Source organism: Accipiter gentilis, chromosome W (genome assembly GCF_929443795.1).
Source record: "Accipiter gentilis chromosome W, bAccGen1.1, whole genome shotgun sequence".
NCBI lineage: Eukaryota > Metazoa > Chordata > Aves > Accipitriformes > Accipitridae > Astur > Astur gentilis.
Genome location: NC_064918.1, coordinates 35,207,222 through 35,230,243, shown reverse-complemented (window position 1 = coordinate 35,230,243; position 23,022 = coordinate 35,207,222). Strand labels below are relative to the sequence as shown.

Here is a 23,022-nt window from a genome sequence, read left to right as displayed (position 1 = left end):
TGGGTAAATAGGAAAAATATGTAATTAAAAACTTTTGTATTTCCAGTGACATCAGGTTAATAAGAAAACACGTTCAGTTTCATGACTTAGAAAAAGAAAAGAATGTTTTCTTTTATCTAGTAAAACTCTTCATCTTGTTTACCTGAAAATGACTTACTCATGAGGGTGATGAGATTTAGCCAAATATGGTTTATGTTTATACTACTACTTGTTGTTTCCTGTTATATTTTCTTCTCTTCTATGCCCACTCCCTGGATTGTCTTACCTTGTGATTACAAAGAGGAATTCCTGTCGTACCTTGAACACTACCAACTAACAGTCCCAATAAGGGTTGATCAAAATGGAGCCTTCCTCAGCTTTACTGTGAAAAATGCTAAACCTTCAAGAAGGAGGAGGAGTACAGACCCTTATGACCAAGAACTGGCATTATTTTTTAAACTTTCTGCCTATGGCAAGCACTTTCATTTAAATCTGACTCTCAACACAGATTTGGTGTCTAGACATTTTACAGTAGAATACTGGGGGAAAGATGGACCTCAGTGGAAGCATGATTTTTTAGACCACTGTCATTACACAGGATATTTGCAAGACCAACACAGTACAACTAAAGTGGCCTTAAGCAACTGCAACGGTCTGGTAAGTCCACATTACATGTTCTAGTATAATAGCGTGCTTGTCCCTTTTTAAATTACGGAACAACTACTTAATTGGCACATCTTTCAGTTTTTTGAGTCCCTGCAAGAAGCAAGCAGACAGGAAGGTGCGAAAACCCCCTAAAACCTGGTCTGGGTCCTGGGGAAAAGTTTTTCAAGATTACTTGTAAGTACTAAGACCCAATTCTGTAGTCCTTTAGCAGGCAACATTTTCAGTGTTTACAGTGTCTGCACTAGGGCTGCAAGATTAGGTCTGTGCTGAGATCGTTACGGGTTATACAAATGTTACAAACTCAAGGAGGCAGAGGAAAACAGTGGGTCCTTTAGGATGCTGAATCTCTCCAGGGACATTGACTGAACTGAACACCCGCTTGTTGTTTTTGAGAATTTGGGTTTAGAAACTTTGAGTAAATAACAGAGAAGAGGAATTGCTTGGTGTAGAAGTCATCATTGCCATAAATTCAAAGAGTGAAGAGGAGAGTAGATCCTTTGCAAGTACCAGCATCAGAAAGTAATTATTTAACTTTTTTAAAAAGAAATATTTTGTTTACAAATCATAAACAGTTGCATTTAAAAGCAGGATTAGAAATTCTTATCTCTTATTCTCATATCTTCTTTTACTGTTGATCTGTTGATCACATGACAGTAGTACTTGCATGGGAAAAAGCTGCTTTTATTCCCAACAGAAATTAGAAAACAAATGCAAAAAATTAAAACCCAAACTACTGAGTAACAAAATACTAAAATAGAAGGGCGTGACTAGAAAATACTAAATCAAGAGCCTAGTAATCTCTTTCTGAAAAGGCAAATATCTGGCTCCTTCTCCCACAAGGAAGGTGCCAGCTCTGAAAGCTCTTCCTGGTCGTCACCGTCCCCGTGCAGCCTATTCACAGGCACAACGGCATTGGGGATCTGTGCTTTTACACAGACTCAACATCTCATGGTGGTCGTTCTCATCAGAGCCTCTTTCCGAAAAGGCAAACGTCCGGCTCATTTCCCACAACGAAGCTGAGGGACTGAAAGCTCTTCCTGGTCTTCACCATCCCCGTGCTGCCTATACACAGGAACAACAGCACTCGGATCTGTGCTTTCCCAAGGAATTATATCTCGTGGGGCCCTTTCTTGGCAGTGCCACTGGATGGGGGGGAGTGAGTGAGCGGCTGCGTGGTGCTTAGTTGCTGGCTGGGGTTAAACCACGACAATCCCTTTCCTCCACCTGGCTGGAGGCAGGCCCCCTCTAATTCTGGTCAGAGTATGCATTACCCACTTCTTGTAAAATTGGCTCAGAAGTCCCTTCAAGAAGATCAGAAATAAGATCAGCCCTTCTACTCTGTTTGGAAACTGGAGCGGCATTTTTCCTGGTAGAATCCCCTTTTGTGGTGTTTTTTCATCTCAACTCACGTACCCTTGCTCAATAGTACTCAAGTTGAGGCCGCACCAACACTAAATACAGAGAGATAATCACCTCTTTTGACGGGGTGGTTATACTGTGTTTGATGCACCCCAAGATGTGGGTTTTCCCTGTTGGCTGCCAGGGAACACTGCTGACTCATATTGAGCCTGCTGTCAACCAGCACCCCCAGATTCCTTTCTGCAGGGCTGGTCTCCAGCCACTCCTCACCCAGTTTATACTTGTGTCCAGCATTACTCCATCCCAGGTGCAGAATCCAGACTTTGTCCTTGTTAGATTACATGCCATTAATCATTGCCCAATGCTCCAGTCTATCCAGATCCTTCTGCAAGGCCTCTCATCCCTCAAGAGAGTCAATAGCACCTCCCCGTTTGGTATCATCAGCAAACTTGCTAATGGTGCATTCAATTCCTGAATCCAGACCATTGATAAATATATTGAACAGAACTGGCCCTAGAATTGAACCCTGAGGAACACTGTGGGTGACTGGTCGCCAGCCAGATGTAGCCCCCTTCACTACAACCCTTTGAGCCCTGCCATTCATCCAGTTCTTCACCCAGCGCACCATATACCTGCTCATCCCACAGTTGGACAACTTGTCCAGAAGGATGCTGTGAGGGACAGTATCAAAAGCCTTATTAAAATCAAGAAAGACTACATCCACAGCCTTCCCTTCATCCACTAGGTGGATGACCTCATCATAGAAGGATATCCAATTAGTTAAACAGGACTTTGCCTTTGTGAACCCATGTTGACTGTGCCTGAGGATTGTATTGTCTTTAAATGCCTTTCAATAGCACCCAATATGATCTTCATACTTTTTCCAGGAACTGAGGTTAAACTAAGGGGTCTGTAGTTCCCTGGGCCTTCCCTCATGCCCTTCTTGGAAACTGGAATAATGTTAGCTAGCTTCCAGTCAACAGGGAACTCCCCAGACTCCCAAGACCTTTGGTGGATGATCGAGACGGGTCCTGCCATAACATCTGCTAGCTCCTTCAGTGCACTGGGATGAATCCCATCTGGCCCCATGGTCTTATGAACATTCAGCTGATACAGCTGGTCCCTTACAGTTTCAGTGTCCACATATGGAAAAATCACTGCTCCCACTGTCGTCCTCTTACTCAGGGTACCCAACAGCTCATGCTCTATCAGTATTATTAAAGACTGAAGCAAAAAAACCATTGAATGCCTCCACTTTTTCTTCATGCCTATTAGTCAGGTAACCATCTTCAACAAGTATGACTCCATTGTTTTCCATAGACCTCCTCTTGCTATTAACACACTTAAAAAAGCCTTTCTTGTTGTCTGAAACAACACAGGACAGTTTAAACTATAATTGAATATTATAGTCATAGAATCATTTAGGTTGGAAAGGACCCTTAAGAACATCGAGTTCAACCGTAAACCTAACACTGCCAAGTCCACCACTAAACCATGTCCCTAAGCGCCTGTAGGGATTGGCGCTCGGAAGATCTCGCGATGTACGGAAAGAGAAGGGTTAAAGGAGGCGGGATGACCGACAGACAGTATATAAGGGCGTGACGCAGTTGAATAAACGCCATTTGCAGCATCCTCATATTGGTGTCAGTGCTCTGTGGCCCAGGGTATGGTGGACCCTGTGCCGAGTCCCACGGGGTGATCAGACGAATGTCTACAAGTGGTGACCCCGACGTGATTGGACATCGGCGGATTACGCGGGGCGTAATCGAAGGCCTGGCCAGGCATGGAAGGAGTCCTGAAGGTGTTGGACTCGTGCTCTAGAGAGGTAAAAATCCCTATGGGACAAAAAGAAGCGAAAGCTTGCCTAGAGCGGCTCCTGAAAGAGGAAGCGATAGAGCGCCCGGGGGACATATTGTCTCCTGAGTGCTGGCCGAAATGCACCGCGGCTTTAGCGGAACGGGCTATGGCGACGCAGCATGGTCCGGAGTTAAAGACGTGGGGGCGGATTAGGGCGATTTTCAGGAAAGTGCGGGAGGAGGGCTTAACATGGAAGGAAGCAAAGAGATTGATGCAGGCGCAGGCGGATCGGGGCGTGCAGGCGGATGGGGAGGCGCGGACAGAAGGGCTAACGGAGGTAGCGGAGCAGACGCCTCTGGTGCTCCCAGTGCAGCCGTCGGCACCGGCCGAACCACCGGGATACCCTTGGGAGGAGTTGGAACGGGAGCGTGAACGGGCGAGAGAGGAGGAGCGGGAGAAAGAGCGACAGTTAATTCAGGAGGCAGAGGAACCCGTGGCTGAGCAAAGGAGACGGGAGAAGGAGAGGCAGAGACTAGAGGAGGCAGAGAGGGCTGTGATGAAGGGATCAGAAAAGGAGCAGGTAGAGGAGGGAGCGGTTCCCCTGTATGATCCGGAGGATTGGGTGCCGGGACGTGTTTTGCGAACCGCGCCACAAGCTCACCCTAAGATGGCGCCGACATCCGCTTTCTCCCCGGATGTCTCTCCGGAGGTCGGGAGAGGCGGAGCACGGCCAAAGGAAGGAGGAAGGAAAGTCAGGACACCCCCTCTTACGCGCGTAGCGGAAGAGGAAGAGAGTGGTACGGACTCAATCGAGGGGTCGGCTCAACGGTTAGAGGAGGCGTGGCAACTGGTGGGCGGAAACCGCTGTCGTCCGCCGCACGCAGCGGTAAAACAAAAGGCTATCTCCGGCTGTAAGGCGCAGTCGGCAGCAGCCAGTGAAAAGGCAACGCCTATGCCTTTAATACCTGCGTCCGACCCAGCTACAGATCCGCTGCAGATGTTGCAGCGAGTAGTAGAGGAGATACAGGAGCAGGTGAAGCAACAGCGGCAGCTGCTACAAGCAGCTGGGGAACAGAAAGGAGTTCCCGATTCACCGAAGGTCACGTTGCCAGACTGGAAAATTGTAGCAAAGGAATGTGTTATGGACGGCATACGCTTTGAAGGACCCCCTTTAGTTTGCCCAGTCCGAGCTGGTCCAGGTGGTGTAGGGGTGGAGTGGTCTCCGTTAGATAGCAAGCTTTTGCAACAAGTGAAGAAGACCGTGGATGATTACGGCTTAGGACATCCCATGACAGGCTCTCTTTTAGATGTGGTTTTTTCCGGTTCACTGACTCCCTGGGATTCGCGACAGTTTTGCAGTATGATTTTGACTCCCATTTTTTTTTTGATTTAGAAAGAAGCTTGGACAAACAGATTACAAGCAGCACTAGTTGAGACCCAACAAGAAAGACCCAGAAACAGGAAAGTGGGAAGGTGGGAGGCGCTTGGTGACACAGGGAAGAGGGTATGCTGCAGTACAGTCATCAGAGCACCCAGACTCACGTGTGCGCTGGGTGCCGTCACGGTGGTTGAAACCAGACCTCAGTCAATAACGATTTGTTGTGAGTTATTTTGCAGGATGCCGTTCAGAAGATCATCTGAGTACCTGCACTGTGGTCGTTGTGACCCTTGGGTGCTTGTCAAGTATGACCGCTGTGGACAACAACTCTGGAGACGCACCAGCCGAACATCAAAATGGTGTGACCGATGTTTTGAACACCGCAGATCCACTTTACAGCAACCGCTGTGTGTACCCCATAAGCAGGGGACTATGATATGCTTTTAGACAAAGCCAATCAATTACAGGAGGCAGGTGACAGTGGCTTGACAATCTCCTCTCGTCGACCTGGCAATGGCTCCTGTCTTTGATTGACTGAAAAACGTTGACCCTATTTGGAATCCTTTTGGTGGTGGTTATTATGGTTTGTTGTGGGATACCAGCACTGACTGTTTGCGTGCGGAAACTCTTTATACAGAGTGCGGATACCCACCAGTACACGAATTACCATGAGGTGGTGGGATCGCTTATAGCTGTAACGCCAGTTTGTACCGTCGGTCATCCGCCATAGTGAGGGGGGACTTGTAGGGATTGGCGCTCGGAAGATCTCGCGATGTACGGAAAGAGAAGGGTTAAAGGAGGCGGGATGACCGACAGACAGTATATAAGGGCGTGACGCAGTTGAATAAACGCCATTTGCAGCATCCTCATATTGGTGTCAGTGCTCTGTGGCCCAGGGTATGGTGGACCCTGTGCCGAGTCCCACGGGGTGATCAGACGAATGTCTACAGCGCCACATCTACACGGTCTTTTAAATACCTCCAGGGATGGCGACTCTACCACTGCCCTGGGCAGCCTGTTCCAATGCTTCACAACCCTTTTCGGTGAAGACATTTTTCCTAACATCCAATCTAAACCTCCCCTGGCGCAACTTGAGGCCGTTTCCTGTCGTCCTATCGCTTGTTACTTGGGAGAAGAGACCGACACCCACCTCGCTATAACCTCCTTTCAGGTAGTTGTAGAGAGCGATAAGGTCTCCCCCTCAGCCTCCTTTTCTCCAGACTAAACAACCCCAGTTCCCTCAGCCACTCCTCATAAGACTTGTTCTCTAGACCCTTCACCAGCTTCGTTGCTCTTCTCTGGACACGGTCCAGCACCTCAATGTCTTTCTTGTAGTGAGGGCACCAACACCGAACACAGTATTTGAGGGGGGGCCTCACCAGTGCCAAGTACAGGGGGACAATCACTTCCCTAGTCCTGCTGGCCCCACTATTTCTGATACAAGCCAGGATGCTATTGGCCTTCTTGGCCACCTGGGCACACCGCTGGCTCATATTCAGCAGGCTGTGGACCAATACCCCCAGGTCCTTTTCTGCCAGGCAGCTTTCCAGCCACTCCAGTCGTTCCACCCCAAGTCGTTACTTGATAGGCTGTTACTTGTTGTTGCTGACATATTTACTCCAGATGCTGATTTACGTGTACCCTCACCTGATCAGGTCCTTGATCCCTTTCTTGCTGTACATCAAACTCCAAGAAATGTTAATGGCTGTTTTCGATTTTTGCTGATTGCTGTGCTGTTTATCACTTTGCTTTGCTTTACGTGGGAGAGCTATGCTAAAAGTACTTGCCTTGAGCGTAATCTGGTATTTCGGCCCTACATTGCTGTTGTTTCACTACTCCGAGAACCATCTCATGAAGACGATCAGCCATTACATCTTTCCCCTTTTCTCCTCGGAGAGACAACTTGAGGAGGTATACTGTGGGGCTTAGCTGCCTACCGGGGTTAAGCCCCAATCCGTCTAACAGTCTATCCCTCAAATCCATATTTCTCCAATACAGAGGCAAGAATGCTGTGGGAGACCATGCCAAAGGCCTTACAGAAGTCCAGGTAGATGACATCTGTAGCTCTTCCCTTGTCCGCTGATGCAGTCACTCCATCATAGAAGGCCACTAGATTAGTCAGGCATGATTTGCCCTTGCTGAAGCCATGCTGGCTGTCTCTCATCACCTCCCTGACTTCCATATGGCTTCAGCATAACTTCCAGGAGGATCTGCTCCATGATCTTCCCAGGCACAGAGGTGAGGCTGACAGGTCAGTAGTTCCCAGGGTCCTCCTTTCTACCCTTTTTAAAAATGGGTGCAATGTTTCCCTTTTCCCAGTCACCAGGGTCTTCACCTGACTGCCGTGACTTTTCAAATATCATGGAGAGTGGCTTGGCAACTACTTCTGCCAGTTTCCCCAGGACCCTGGGATGCATCTCGTCGGGTCCCATGGACTTGTGTATGTTCAGGTTCCTCAGGTGGTCTCGAACCTGATCTTCTCCTACAATGGGAGGGACTTCATTCCCCCAGTCCCTGCCTTGAGGTCCATCCACTCGAGAGGTGTGGGAAGAGAGATTACCACTGAAAACTGAGGCAAAAAAGTTGTTGAGTACCTCAGCCTTCTCCTCGTCCGTTGTCACCAGTTTGTGAGTTGTGTTCATCAGAGGGGGTACACTTTCTTTGACCTTCCTTTTCTGGCTGACATACCTATAGAAGCCCTTTTTATTATTCTTTGCATCCCTTGACAAGTTCAGCTCGAGCCACGCCTTGGCCTTCCTGACACCATCCCTACACAACCGGGCAGCGTCCCTATACTCTTCCCAGGATGCCTGTCCCTGCTTCCACTGCCTGTGCATTTCCTTCTTGCCCTTCAGTTTGACCAGCAGGTCTTGGCTCATCCATGCCTGTGTCTTGCCTTCCTTTCCTGATTTCTTACACCTAGGGATCAAGAGCTCTTGCGCTCTATGGAAAGCATCCTTAAAGATCTGCCAGCTCTGTTCTGCTCCCTCATTCCTGAGGGCAGTTTCCCAGGGGGACCTATTGACTAACTCCTTGAACAGCTGGAAATTTGCTTTCCTAAAATTCAGGGTCCTGACTTTACTCTTCGCCTGACCCATATCCCTCAGCACTGCAAACTCCACCAGTGCAGGATCACTGTAGCCCAGGCTGCCTCCAATCTCGATGTCACCGATTAGCTCACTTGGTGCTGGTGACCATCAGGTCCAGTATCGCAGCCCCTCTGGTAGGGCTGTCTATTACCTGGCTTAAGAAATTATCCTCAATGCACTCCAGGAGTCTCCTGGATTGCCTGCAGCTCGCCGTGCTACTTCTCCAGCAGATGTCGGGGTGGTTGAAGTCCCCCAGCTGGATGAGAGCCTGCGAGCGCGATGCCTCCTGGAGCTGGAGTAAGAAGGCTTCATCAGTAGGCTCCCCTTGATTGGGCGGCCTGTAGTAAACACCAACCACAAGGTTCCCTTTGTTGCCTCGGTCTCTAGCTCTTACCCATAAGCTTTCAACCTGCTCGTGGCTATTCTTCAGAGACAGCTCTTCACAATCTATCCATTTCTTGATGTAGAGGAAAACCCCTCCGCCCCTCCTTCCTCGCCTGTCCCTTCTGAAAAGCCTGTAGCCATCGATAGCCGCACTCCTGTCATGAGTTTCGTCCTGCCAAGTTTCAGTAATGGCAATTAGGTCATAGCTTTCCAGCAGCACGGTGGCTTCCAGAGGTGGAAAGCTGCTGCGTGGAGTCCCACAGAACAAGTCGTAGAAGCCGTCAAAGGAGAAGGCGAGTCGGGTCATTTGGCAGATGTGAAAGCCATCCCACTGGCCCTAGAGATTGCTGAATGAGAAAAGTAGCCAGTACTCTGTCTCTCTACTGAGTCATGGATGGTGGCAAATGCCCTATGAGGGTGGCTACAGCAGTGGAAGAAGACCAATTGGCAGCACAGACGTAAACCCATCTGGGCTGCTGCATTGTGGCAGGACATTGCTGCCCAGGTAGAGAACCTTGCTGTAAAAGTGCGTCATGTAGATGCTCACGTGCCTAAGAACCGTGCTGCTGAAGAACATTGAAACAACAAACAGGTAGACAAGGTTGTCAAAATTGAAGTGGCTCGGATGGACCTGGACTGGGAGCATAAGGGTGAGCGGACTGGGAGCATAAGGGTGAGCTGACTGGGAGCATAAGGGTGAGCTATTCATAGCTCAGTGGGCCCATGCAACATCTGGACGTCTAGGAAGAGATGCAATGTACAGAGCCAGGGGTGATCCAGGGATGGGCCTGAACACTGAAGCCATCACACAGGTTTTCCGTGAAAGCAAAGCATGCACCATAATCAAGTGAGTAAAGACTCTCTGGTACAGAGAACGGTGGCTGCAATATCAATAAGGGGAGGTGTCCTGGTTTCAGCTGGGATAGAGTTAATTGTCTTCCTAGTAGCTGGTACGGTGCTATGTTTTGAGCTCAGTATGCAAAGAATGTTGATAACACACTGATGTTTTCAGTTGTTGCTAAGTAGCGTTTAGTCCAAAGTCAAGGATTTTTCAGCTTCTCATGCCCAGCCAGCGAGAAAGCTGGAGGGGCACAAGAAGCTGGGAAGGGACAGAGCCAGAGCAGCTGACCCAAAGTGGCCAACGGGGTATTCCATACCATGTGACGTCACGTTGTCGTGGTTTAACCCCAGCCAGCAACTAAGCACCACGCAGCCGCTCACTCACTCCCCCCCCATCCAGTGGGATGGGGGAGAAAATCGGGAAAAAAGAAGTAAAACTCCTGGGTTGAGATAAGAACGCTTTAATAGAACAGAAAAGAAGAAACTAATAATGATAATGATAACACTAATAAAATGACAACAGTAGTAATAAAAGGATTGGAGTGTACAAATGATGCGCGGGGCAATTGCTCACCACCCACTGACCGACACCCAGCTAGTCCCCGAGCGGCGATTCCCTGCCCCCCACGTCCCAGTTCCTATACTAGATGGGACGTCACATGGTATGGAATACACCGTTGGCCAGTTTGGGTCAGGTGCCCTCGTTGTGTCCTGTGCCAACTTCTAGTGCCCTGGCTGGGCATGAGAAGCTGAAAAATCCTTGACTATAGTCTAAACACTACTGAGCAACAACTGAAAACATCAGTGTTATCAACATTCTTTGCATGCTGAACTCAAAACATAGCGCTGTACCAGCTACTAGGAAGACAGTTAACTCTATCCCAGCTGAAACCAGGACACACGTTTAGTATAGAAACTGGGGGGAGTGGGGGCAGGGGATCGCCACTCAGGGACTAGCTGGGTGTCGGTCGGCGGGTGGTGAGCAATTGCCCTGCGCATCATTTGTACATTCCAATCCTTTTATTACTACTGTTGTCATTTTATTAGTGTTATCATTATTAGTTTCTTCTTTTCTGTTCTATTAAACTGTTCTTGTCTCAACCCACGGGTTTTACTTCTTTTCCCGATTTTCTCCCCCATCCCACTGGGTGGGGGGGGAGTGAGTGAGTGAGTGGCTGCGTGGTGCTTAGTTGCTGGCTGGGGTTAAACCACCACAGGAGGCCTGGCAGATCAATTATATCACACTGCCATGAACCCACCAAGGCAAGCCCTGCATGCTTACCATGGTGGAGGTGAGCACCGGAGGGTTGGAAACACCCTGTAGCCAATATCACTGCTTGAAACACCATCCTGATCCCTGTAAAGCAAGTTCTGTGGCAGCACAGCACCCCAGAAAGAATCATGTCAGACAACAGGACTCATTTCCAAAGCAACTTCATGAGCATCTGGGCCACGGAACACGGCATTGATCATAGAATCATAGAATAGTTTGGGTTGGAAGGGACCTTTAAAGGTCATCTAGTCCAACCCCCCCTGAAATAAACAGGGACATCTTCAACTAGATCAGGTTGCTCAGAGCCCCGTCCAACCTGACCTTGAATGTTTCCAGGGATGGGGCTTCTACAATCTCTCTGGGCAACCTGTTCCGGTGCTTCAGCAAACAGGATTGGGTGTACCACATTCCCTATCATGCACCAGCCTCTGGAAAGACTGAAGGATGCAACGGACTGTTAACGACTGTAATGAAAGCGCTGGGTGCTGGGACATAGAAGGACTGGGATGCAAATTTAGCAGAAGCCGCTTGGCTGTTTAATACCAGAGGATCAGATAACTGACCTGGCCCTGCCCAAACAGAACTCCTATGTGCTGTAGAAGGAGATAAGGTCCCTGTAGTGCATGTAGGGAACTGGCTGGGAAAGTCATCATGGGCAAATCCATTTGTGGGATTGCTTTCGGTCAAGGACTCAGGTATAATTGGTGGGTAATGCAGGAGGATGGGGAAATCTGTTGTGCACCTCAAGGAGATTTAACCCTAGGGGAAAATAACCCATGATTTGAGTTGCATATTATAGGAAGTACAACAGCAGGAATCACCTGAACCAACAGAGAATGAGCCTTGCAAGAAGCCAAGCAAGTACAGCAGCGACCCAACCTGAGCTGGCTTTGGCATCCAATAACTCAACACAACACGCAACCTCTCCTGTCCTGAGTGACCACCATAATGAACGGAGCCCAAGTCATAGACTAAGTGAACTCAATGGACATTTTATGGACATTTTACAGGGGAGGCCCATAGACTAAGGGAATGATATCTGTGTATATATCAAAGGACAGGAAGGGGGAGCGGTGATTAATGAGGATGTATTGGAAAGTGTAGGACCCGAGCGTGACGTAAATGGTATGGAATAAAGTGTAGAGGTTGTACAGGGTTTGGCTGGGATGGGGTTAACTTTCTTCATAGCAGCTGGTATGGTGTTATGTCTTAGATTTGTGGCTAAAACAGTGTTGATAACACACTAGTGTTTTGCCTATTGCTGAGCGGTGCTTGCACAAGTATCAAGGCTTTCTCTTTTTTCCCCACCCTGTTCCCTGCAGTGAGTAGGCTGGGGGTAGGAGGGGACACAACCTGGACAGCTGACCCAGACTGACCAAAGGGATATTCCATGCCATACAACATCACGCTCAGCAATAAAAACTGAGGGAAGGAGGGGTTTGGAAGGTAGTCATTGCTTGGAGACTGGCTGGGCATCAGTCTACTTGTGGGAGATGGTGAGTGATTGCCTTTGCATCACTTCTTTTGTTTTCTTCCTCTTTCCTTCGCTTATTAAACTCTCTTCATCTCAATCCATGAATTTTCTCACTTTTGCTCTTCCTATTCTTTCCCCCGTCCCAGTGGGCTGGGAGAGTGAGTGAACAGCTGTGTGGTGCTTAGCTGCTGGCCACACTACTTAAAAAATGTTTCTCTGCTAATTGGTTTATAACTGCATCAATCTTTGTAGAAATTAGTTCTTTCAATGCACCACAAGCGACATACACATTTGGACTTTATTTTGGAAACATATAGGACTGAATGAGTTGCATCTTAATTAGCCCTGATTTTTCATTCTTTAAACATTTCTTCTTTAGTTGTCTAAATGAGGTCTAATTTCTGTGATATTGTACACAACACTTTTTTGAAGTATAAAGCTTAGTAATTTTATATTACATATTTGAAGGACACTTTTAGCATTCGTAGCAAGACACCACAACCATATGGCACTAGGATGATACTCCCATAGTAATAAGACTGTTTTTCCAAAACATTATGGACAGCTTCTTCCTTTATTAACTGGATGACATCAGGGTTTTCAGCTACTAACCCATTTTGCACACTGTATTAGAAATATTCAGGGAAGTGATCTAAAATGAACCGTTTCAGTGTAAGAATGTTGAGTCTAGAGCACTGTATATAGTCTACATGCAGATCAGCAAATGTTTATTAAATGATCTGGATGATGGAGCAAAGTGAACCCTCAGCAAATTTGCAGATGACAGAAAACATGCTTTGGAACGTCCCACCTGGAAAGCAGCTTGGCAGAAAAGGACCTGGGCCTTCTGGTGGACAAGTTGAACATGAGCCAGCAATGTGACCTTGCTGCAAAAAAGGCTAACAGTACCCTGGGCTGCATTAGGCAAAGTCTTGCCAGCAGGTTGTGGGAGGTGATCCTTCCCCTCTGCTCAGCGCTGGTCTGGCCACACCTGGAGTCCTGTGGCCAGTTACTGGGCTCCCCAGTAGAAGAGAGACATAGACATAGTGGAGAGAGTCCAAAGAAGAGCCACGAAGATGATGAAGGGACTGGAGCATCTCTCTTATGAAGAACGGCTGAGAGAGCTGGGACTGTTTAGCCTGGAGAAGAGAGGCTTGAGGGGCATATCATCAATGTATATAAATGCCTGAAGAGAGGGCATAAAAAGACAGAGCCAGTCTCTTTTCAGTGGTTCCCAGTGACAGGACAAGAGGCAATGGGCACAAACTGAAACACAGGACGTTCTGCCTGAACATCAGGAAACACTTTTTGACTGTGAGGGTGACCGAGCACTGGCACAGGTTGCCCAGAGACATTGTGGAGTCTCCCTCCTTGGAGATATTCAAAAGCCATCTGGACATGGTCCTGGGCAGCCTGCTCTAGGTGGTCCTGTGTAGGGTTCAGTTATATGGAACTTAGTTATTGGGCCTGAAAATAGCTCATGGTCACAAGACTGTTCCAGGCGCCTTTAGAAGGCCTTGAACAGAATAAATAAGAAGATAGAAGAAGAAAGATCCCAATTTAGGAAAACACAGGTGCACATTCCATGATAAAGGGAACTTGGCACAAACAACCTCAATTCAGGGGCTTATCTTGACCAATTGGACTAAGACAAGTCTTGTATGCTTTAATTAACACAACCAATTATGTCTTGTGTTTGTGTGCGTGGACAGTACCAATGTAACTAATCACCGCTTATGCTTGTGCGCGTGGACAGTACCGATGTAACCAATCACCGCTTATGCTTGTGCGTGTGGACACCAAGTGCTTGCATGTAGTAGCCAATCAAAGTCTCTCAACAACTTAGAGAACTGTATAAAAATGATTAGCTAAGCTCAATAAACTGGCGACTTCAATCATCACATTGGTGTTCCATCATCCGGGCCCCGCACGGATTAATCCCTAAACCCTACAGCCCTGCTTGAGCAGGGGGGTTGGACCAGATGACCTCCAGAGTTCCCTTCCAACCCACACCATTCTGTGATTCTTTGATTCTGTACATGGGCTTGATCTGCAGTCCATCTCAAATGCTTCTGAATCAATTGCACACTCTCCCATGACAGCTCAGGCATTGCAATACCAATAATGGGCATGGGATGGGAATGCATGATCATGCAATTCTCCTTCCAGGCATGATAATTCTTGTCCTTCTGTGGACAACTCCCCATACCTAGAGAGCTAGGAAGAGCTGTTAGCTCTTTGATGGTCCTGCTTTGGGTGGGATTTCCAAGGTAATGGCTCTCTGGAAACTCCCTTTTGTTCCCAGAAGCAGCCATCTACTATTACCCTGACTCAGCCCAGGATTAACAGCTATCTTTTATTTTCTGCCAGTACTGCCCTCCAAGCAGAGCTTCTAAGTTTGATAGCATATTTCCATACATTCTGTATGGTATATCTAAATATTTTGATGCTTTTAATATTTTGTACCAGCTGTGGAAACTGGTTTGCTACTAGGTGACTGTAAAAGTGAGATATAGTAAATAATTATTAGAAATCTTATACTAACACTATGATTGAAACAATAGACAAAAGTATAGCCAAGCAATTAACTAGTAGAGGTAGTTACTCATAAGTTTGGCAGTTTTTGGCTTTATGACTAGATGTTCCTGTACCCTAGATGAGAACAATGTTGAAACTGACCACATGTGATTGAAACTGCATTAAGCTTCAAGATCAAAGAACAAGGACAAGAATAAAGACTTCAAGAACAGCCAGCAAGAACTTCAAATGGGTCGGTGGTCGCAAAAGCAGCCCTTCCACTCAAATGGATCCTTCATTGCACATGATCGGATGTAGGTAGTACTAAGATAATAAGTTGCAATCATTTTTATGCATATGTATACTCATCTGATTAATATGCAATTAGTTATTCTATATAACCTGTTTGTGCTAAAGCTGTGGTATGCACGCTAGGTGGAACTATCCCCCCATGCATCCAGCGCTGCAATAAAGAATGCCTGCTTTCTAAAACTTCAAAATGAGTCTTAGAGAGTTTCTTCGACTGGCTTTTCGGTATCAGTTAAGACCCATTTTTGTTAACACATGTAAATCTAAGATGACTCCCTAAGAATCATTTTCATATAAATATGGGGTCTACACATAGCAAAACAGAGAGTAGAAGAAAAGAAGAAAGGAAGGCAAGCAAGGAAGTCCAAACATAACACCAGGGACTTTATCTCCACTCATTGCAAAACTTAAGGAGAGGTATAATTCTCCCCACTTTACTCACACGAGAAGATGAAGCTTTCTCTCTTTCACACACACACACATGCTCATTCTTTCTTTCTTTTTTCCTAATGCTTTTAGAGTCTTTTATATTCAGTTAGTCATCCTTGCTGTAAGTTTCTTTAAATTGTAATTGGATAGTCTTCCAGATTCTGGAGGGTCCTTTTGTCAGAGGAATTTCTGGGGATATAGCCCCTATTTGATGAAATTGAGAGTTGCTAAATTAACAAAGGTCTGACTAAAGATACAATTCCTTTCTTGTACTAGAAATCCTGTTCTACCAGCAACTGTTTTTAAGGAAACCTAAAACAAAATACTTATGCTTCTACATTCATGTTCCCATGTTCCTGTATTTTATTTTCTGTCAAATTAGACTCTGACTTTATGAATATCGTGATCTCTGTGTGTGTGTGTATTGCATGGAGAATTTGGATCTTAGCCTGCACGTTTGATGTTGGAAGGACAATCTGTTATTGGAACCATAGGAACAAGAATGGAAGGTCCCTACATTGAATTCATTGAAGCAAGGAGGTGAAACAATGAGGTTCTGTCAATACTACTGCCTTACTTCTGATTTATATCACAAGTGCCCAGTTCTGGAGTAGCGTCAAGAAAAAAGTGTGTCCTTAGCTAACTTAGCTTGATTTTAATATGAAAAATGACACCCACTTGTGCATAATGAATATGTAAATGTAAGACCACATTAATATAATGAGTTAGGTCATTATTTAGACATGTGAAGTACTTTAGTTATATAAATTGTAACTGTCCTGGGTTCAGCTGGGATAGAGTTAATTTTTACAGGAACCTGGGAGATGGGGGGCATAGCCGGGGCAGCTGACCTGAACTAAACAAGGAGCTATTCCATACCATGTGACATCATGCTCAGTATATAAATGGGGAGCAGGCCGGGGGGTGTGTGCTCTCGGCTTTCAGTGGGGGAAGTGGCAGAGCGTTGGGTCCCAGGTGGTGAGCAGTTGCACTGTGCATCACCTTTTTTTGTATACTCTTTCATTAGTACCATTGTTGTTGTTGTAATTTCTTTGTGTTTGTCCCAGTAAACTGTCTTTATCTCAACCCTCGAGGTTCCAGTTTCTTTTCCTTTTCTCTCCTCCGTCTCCTCCCCATCCCACCGGACGGGGACGGAGGAGTGAGCGAGCGGCTGCGTGGTCCTTTGTTACTGGCTGGGCTGAAACCACGACAGTCCTTTTTGGCGCCCAATGTGGGGCCTGAAGGGTTGAGATAACGACAGATCTGGCCAGAGCGTGTTGAAACACATTTGTCATATGCATTTCTTATACTAGATAAATAGATGTTAGTCATAATGTTGTTTCATTTGTTTACATGGTGGCGTTTTGTAAGCTCTTATATGCTCTATGTATTGCCTGTAGTTGCATATCTCATCTCTGGGAGAGTGATTGGGATTATCATTTTGCTGTACTGGGCAATGTCGACTTGTGAAATGATTACATCACTGGTCATGAGGTTAAGCTGGTATCTGTATGAGGCAGTGATATCATTTCCATACTTTGGGCACCTTCTGTTGGATTTCATTGGTAATTACACCCAATCCATGGGGAAGTTAGGGGGGGGCACTTCCCTCCATCCATTCGCCTCCCTTTTCTCCTTCCAACTAATTACAACAGCTTTTGAGAATTTTGAATATCCTTGGGATGTGCAAGCCAGTGTGCTGTTAGTGCTATGCCTCCTGACTATGTTTCAGGTCTTCTTTAGGGCTACAAAAAGGCTCTTTAAGAGTACCACTCAGAGATCTCCCCCAAAGCTGGATATTCATGGGTGGCACGGCATGTGGGAGGATGTGGGCAGGTATCTAGAGAACTTCTCACCGCCAGTGACTTGGAAGTTCACTCCCGAACAACTACAGAACCCTCATGAAGTGATAGAATATTTGAAAGAAAAATGCTGTGGCTATCCCAGAGACGCACAACTCACTATACTGTGCTGGGCCCTGGCCAGTATCTACCAAACACTGCTTGATATTATGCAACACCCTCAGGGGGAAAAGGGGGAAAAGATGGAAAACAGGACAACAGGCACCATGGCTACCCCAACCCCAACAACAGGCACCATGGCTGCCCCTACCCCGAGAACAGGCACCGTGGCTGCCCCTACCATGACAACAGGTACTGTGACTACCCCTACCCCAGTGACAGATACTGCAGCTAAACCAGAGAACCAACCTGTGCCAGTATCGGTCACCCCTGTACAGAAAAAGAAACACAGAAAGAAATCAGTTCGCTTAGTGAGAGATGAAGATGAACCAGGGTCATCACGAGAACAGGAGGAAGAGGCAGAACCTGAAATAATTACCCCTCTATCCCTGAGTTGCGTGACATGCAAAAATATTTTAGCCACCACCCAGGTGAGCACATTGTTACCTGGCTGCTCCGATGCTGGGATAGCGGGGCTAGTAGTGTGGAATTAGAGGGTAAGGAAGCTAAGCAGTTGGGATCTCTGTCTAGGGAAGGGGGCATCAACAAGGCGATTGGGAGAAAAACACAAGTCCTCAGTCTCTGGAGGCGACTTCTGTCAGGTATAAAGGAAAGATACCCTTTCAGGGATGAAGTTACATGTCACCAAGGCAAGTGGACCACCATGGAGAGAGGTATCCAGTACCTGAGGGAATTAGCCGTGCTGGAGGTGATTTATAATGATCCAGAAAATGTGCAGTCACCCACAGATCCAGATGAAGTCCAATGCACACAACCCATGTGGCGGAAGTTTCTACAAAGTGCACCACCAACCTATGCCAACTCATTGGCAGTAATGTCCTGGAGAGAAGGCTATGGACAAACGGTGGATGAATTGGCTGTCCAACTCCGGCAATACGAAGGAAGTCTCTCTTCCTCCCTACAGGCCTGTGTCTCAGCTGTAGAGGAATTGTCCCGAGAGTTCCAGCAATTCAAAGTGGATATGTCCTCCTCCTCACCTGTACAGGCCTGCATCGCAGTTATTGGGAGTAAGCGTTCTTCTGCCCAAGAGAAAGGAGAGAGAAAGTGCACATGACGGGCTAACCTGTGGTTTTACCTGCATGACCATGGAGAGGACATGAGGAAGTGGGATGGAAAACCTACCTCAGTCTTGGATGCACGGGTACAGGAGTTGCGAGAAAAAGCAACCAGAAAAGAGGATTCTTCTTGGAAAACTGCTGCTCCAGTTTCCCGTGAGCAGTCCCCCAGACGCAGTAGATGGGCTGATCTCATTTCTGATCCTCTTGAAGGGACTTCTGATTCACGTGTGCAGAAAGTGAGTAACGGATATTCTAACCAGGATTAGAGGGGCCCTGCCTCCAGCCAGGTGGAGGAGAGGGACAACCGAGTCTACTGGACAGTGTGGATTCGATGGCCTGGCACATCAGACCCACAGGAATATAAGGCTCTAGTGGACACTGGTGCACAATGTACCCTAATGCCATCAAGTTATAAAGGGGCAGAACCCATCTGTATCTCTGGTGTGACAGGGGGATCCCAAGAGCTAACCATATTGGAAGCTGAAATGAGTCTAACCGGGAATGAGTGGCATAAACACCCCATTGCGACTGGCCCAGAGGCCCCGTGCATCCTTGGTATAGATTATCTCAGGAGGGGGTATTTCAAGGACCCAAAAGGGTACCGTTAGGCCTTTGGTATAGCTGCCTTGGAGACGGAGGGCACTGAACAGCTGTCTACCCTGCCTGGTCTCTCTCAAGACCCTTCGGTTGTGGGGTTGCTGAAGGTTGAAGAACAACAGGTGCCAATTGCTACCACGACGGTGCACCGGTGGCAATATCGCACCAACCGAGACTCCCTGATCCCCATCCATAAGCTGATTTGCCAATTGGAGAGCCAAGGAGTGATCAGCAAGACTCACTCACCCTTTAATAGTCCCATTTGGCCCGTGTGGAAATCTAATGGGGAATGGAGACTAACAGTAGATTATCGTGGGCTGAATGAAGTCACGCCACCACTGAGCACTGCTGTGCCAGATATGTTAGAGCTTCAATATGAACTGGAATCAAAGGCAGCTAAGTGGTATGCCACAACTGACATTGCTAATGCATCTTTCTCCATTCCTTTGGCAGCGGAGTGCAGGCCTCAGTTCGCTTTCACTTGGAGGGGTGTCCAGTACACCTGGAATCGACTGCCCCAGGGGTGAAAACACAGCCCCACCATTTGCCATGGACTGATCCAGGCTGCACTAGAAAAAGGTGAAGCTCCAGAGCACCTGCAATATATTGATGACATCATCGTATGGGGCAACACGGCAGAAGAAGTTTTTGAGAACGGGAAGAAAATAATCCAAATCCTTTTGAAGGCTGGTTTTGCCATAAAAGAAAGTAAGGTCAAGGGACCTGCGCAAGAGATCCAGTTCTTAGGAGTAAAATGGCAAGATGGGTGTCGTCAGATCCCTGCGGACATGATTAAAAAAATTGCAGCTATGTCCCCACCGACCAATAAAAAGGAAACACAGGCTTTCTTAGGTGTTGTGGGTTTTTGGAGAATGCATATTCCAAAGTACAGTCAAACTGTAAGTCCTCTCTACCAAGTTACTCGGAAGAAAAACGATGTTAAATGGGGGCCTGAGCAACGACAAGCCTTTGAACAAATTAAGGGGGAGATTGTTCATGCAGTAGCTCTTGGGCCAGTCCGGACAGGACAAGATATTAAAAATGTGCTCTACACTGGGGCTGGTGAGAATGGCCCTACCTGGAGCCTCTGGCAGAAAGCACCTGGGGAGACCCGAGGCCGACCCCTGGGGTTTTGGAGTCGATGATATCGAGGATCCGAGGCTCGCTATACTCCAACTGAAAAAGAGATCTTGGCAGCATATGAAGGAGTTCGGGCCGCCTCAGAAGTGGTTGGTACTGAAACACACCTCCTCTTAGCACCCCGACTGCCAGTGCTGGGCTGGATGTTCAAAGGGAGGGTCTCCTCTACACATCACGCGAATGACGCCACGTGGAGTAAGTGGATCGCACTGATCACACAATGGGCTCGCATAGGAAACCCCAGTCGCCCAGGAATTTTAGAAGTGATCACGGACTGGCCAGAAGGCAAAGATTTTGGAATGTCGCCAGAGGAGGAGATGACACGTGCTGAAGAAGCCCCGCTGTATAATAAACTGCCAGAAAATGAGAGGCAATATGCCCTGTTCACTGATGGGTCCTGTCGCATTGTGGGAAAACATTGGAGGTGGAAGGCTGCTGTATGGAGTCCTACACGACTAGTCGCAGAAACTGCTGAAGGAGAAGGTGAATCAAGTCAGTTTGCAGAGGTGAAAGCCATCCAGCTAGCGTTAGACATTGCTGAAAGAGAAAAGTGGCCAGTGCTCTATCTCTATACTGACTCATGGATGGTGGCAAATGCCCTATGGGGGTGGCTACAGCAATGTAAGAAGGACAACTGGCAAACCCATCTGGGCTGACACACTGTGGCAAGATATCGCTGTTCGGATAGAGAAGCTAGTGGTAAAAGTACGTCACGTAGATGCTCATGTACCCAAGAGTCGAGCCACTGAAGAACATCAAAACAACCAGCAGGAAGATCAGGCCGCCAAGATTTAAGTGTCTCAGGTGGGCCTGGACTGGCAACGTAGGGGTGAGCTATTTATGGCTCAGTGGGCCCACGATACCTCAGGCCATCAGGGAAGAGATGCAAGATATAGATGGGCTCGAGATCGAGGGGTGGACTTGACCATGGACACTATCGCACAGGTCATCCATGAATGTGAAACGTGCTGCAACTAAGCAAGCCAAGTGGCAAAAAACCCTGTCGCATGGAGGGCGATGGCTGAAATATAAACAGTGGGAGGCCTGGCAGATTGACTATATCACACTCCCACGAACATGCCAAGGCATGTGCCATGTGCTTACAATGGTGGAAGCAACCACTGGATGGCTGGAAACATACCCTGTGTCCCATGCCACTGCCCGGAACACTATCCTGGGCCTTGAAGAGAAAATTTTATGGCAACACAGCACCCCAGAAAGAATCAAGTCGGACAACGGGACTCACTTCCGAAACAACCTCGTAGACACCTGGGCCAAAGAACATGGCATTGAGTGGGTATATCACATCCCTTATCACGTACTGGCCTCTGGAAAAATCAAACAATACAATGGACAGCTGAAAACTACATTGAGAGCGATGGGGGGTGGAACTTTCAAGCATTGGGATACACATTTAACAAAAGCCACCTGGTTAGTTAATACTAGAGGATCCGCCAATCGGGCTGGCCCCGCCCAACCAAGAGTTCCACATACTGTAGAAGGGGATAAAGTCCCTGTAGTGCGCATGAGGAGCATGTTAGGAAAGACAGTCTGGGTTAGTCTTCCCTCAAGCAGAGGCAAACCCATTCAAGGGGTTGTTTTTGCTCAAGGACCTGGGTACACCTGGTGGGTGATGCAGAAGGATGGGGAAGTTCGATGTGTACCTCAGGGAGATTTGATTTTGGGAGAGAATAGCCAGTGAATTGGGCTGTATGATATTTAACTGCTAAATAACCTGCCAATGCATGTCATTGTATCTATAGTGTCTATATGCCATACCAAGGGTATTACTGTAAGAATTATCCAAATGACTGCAGGATGGAGTTTTGAAACTGAGCCAAGTACAACAGTGATAGAACTTGAACTGGCACCCAGCAATTTCCTCAAGATCAACATCTTTGACCTGCAGACCAAGGGCGTGGGTTGCACCAAATGTACTAGCCACAAGTTCCAGAGGTAGCATACAACAACCCAACATCTCACACCATCTCTCTTAACCTGAAGAACTGTTACAACAGATAGAGCCCCAAAATCGATGGACACGTTAGAGGAATAGCCCATTGGCTAAAGGAACACCGTGTGTGTGTGTGTGCGAGGTCGGGGGGTGGATTCCATATACTTATATATAAGACAAGGAAAGTAGTAGTGGTTGATTGGGAAAAAATGTAAGATCTGGGCATGATGTAGATGGTATAGAATAAGGGGTGGATAATGTCCTGGGTTCAGCTGGGATAGAGTTAATTTTTACAGGAACCTGGGAGATGGGGGGCATAGCCGGGGCAGCTGACCTGAACTAAACAAGGAGCTATTCCATACCATGTGACATCATGCTCAGTATATAACTGGGGAGTGGGCCGGGGGGGTGCTCTCGGCTTTCGGTGGGGGAAGTGGCAGAGCGTCGAGTCCCAGGTGGTGAGCAGTTGCACTGTGCATCACTTTTTTTTGTATACTCTTTCATTAGTACCGTTGTTGTTGTTGTAATTTCTTTGTGTTGTCCCAGTAAACTGCCTTTTATCTCAACCCTCGAGGTTCCAGTTTCTTTTTTCTTTCCCTCCTCTGTCTCCTCCCTATCCCACCGGAGGGGGGTGGAGGAGTGAGCGAGCGGCTGCGTGGTCCTTTGTTACTGGCTGGACTGAAACCACGACAGTAACCAATCATGTATTTTGTTACCACTTTTTCCTTGGTCCTGATGTGTATATAAGACCCTGTGGTGTGTGCTAGCTTTGCGGAGTTACCACCTAGCACCCATCT

At 47.4% G+C, this 23,022-nt stretch overlaps 1 protein-coding gene across 2 annotated transcripts in view; it reads left to right on the top strand.

Annotated features, from left to right (window-relative positions):
• LOC126035456 (uncharacterized) overlaps window positions 1–23,022 on the top strand; it is a 430,975-nt gene that overhangs the window by 158,792 nt on the left and 249,161 nt on the right. Inside the window, exon 2 of one of the 2 annotated variants that reach the window (XR_007504936.1) lies at window positions 4,511–5,852. Coding sequence is in view for 1 of the 2 variants with exons in the window: in XM_049794064.1 (XP_049650021.1) it covers window positions 4,511–5,194 (684 nt within the window). In the remaining variant the exon portion in view is untranslated. Of the gene's footprint in view, window positions 1–4,510; window positions 6,010–23,022 lie in introns of those variants that run through there. The other variant, XM_049794064.1, reaches the window with a different exon arrangement.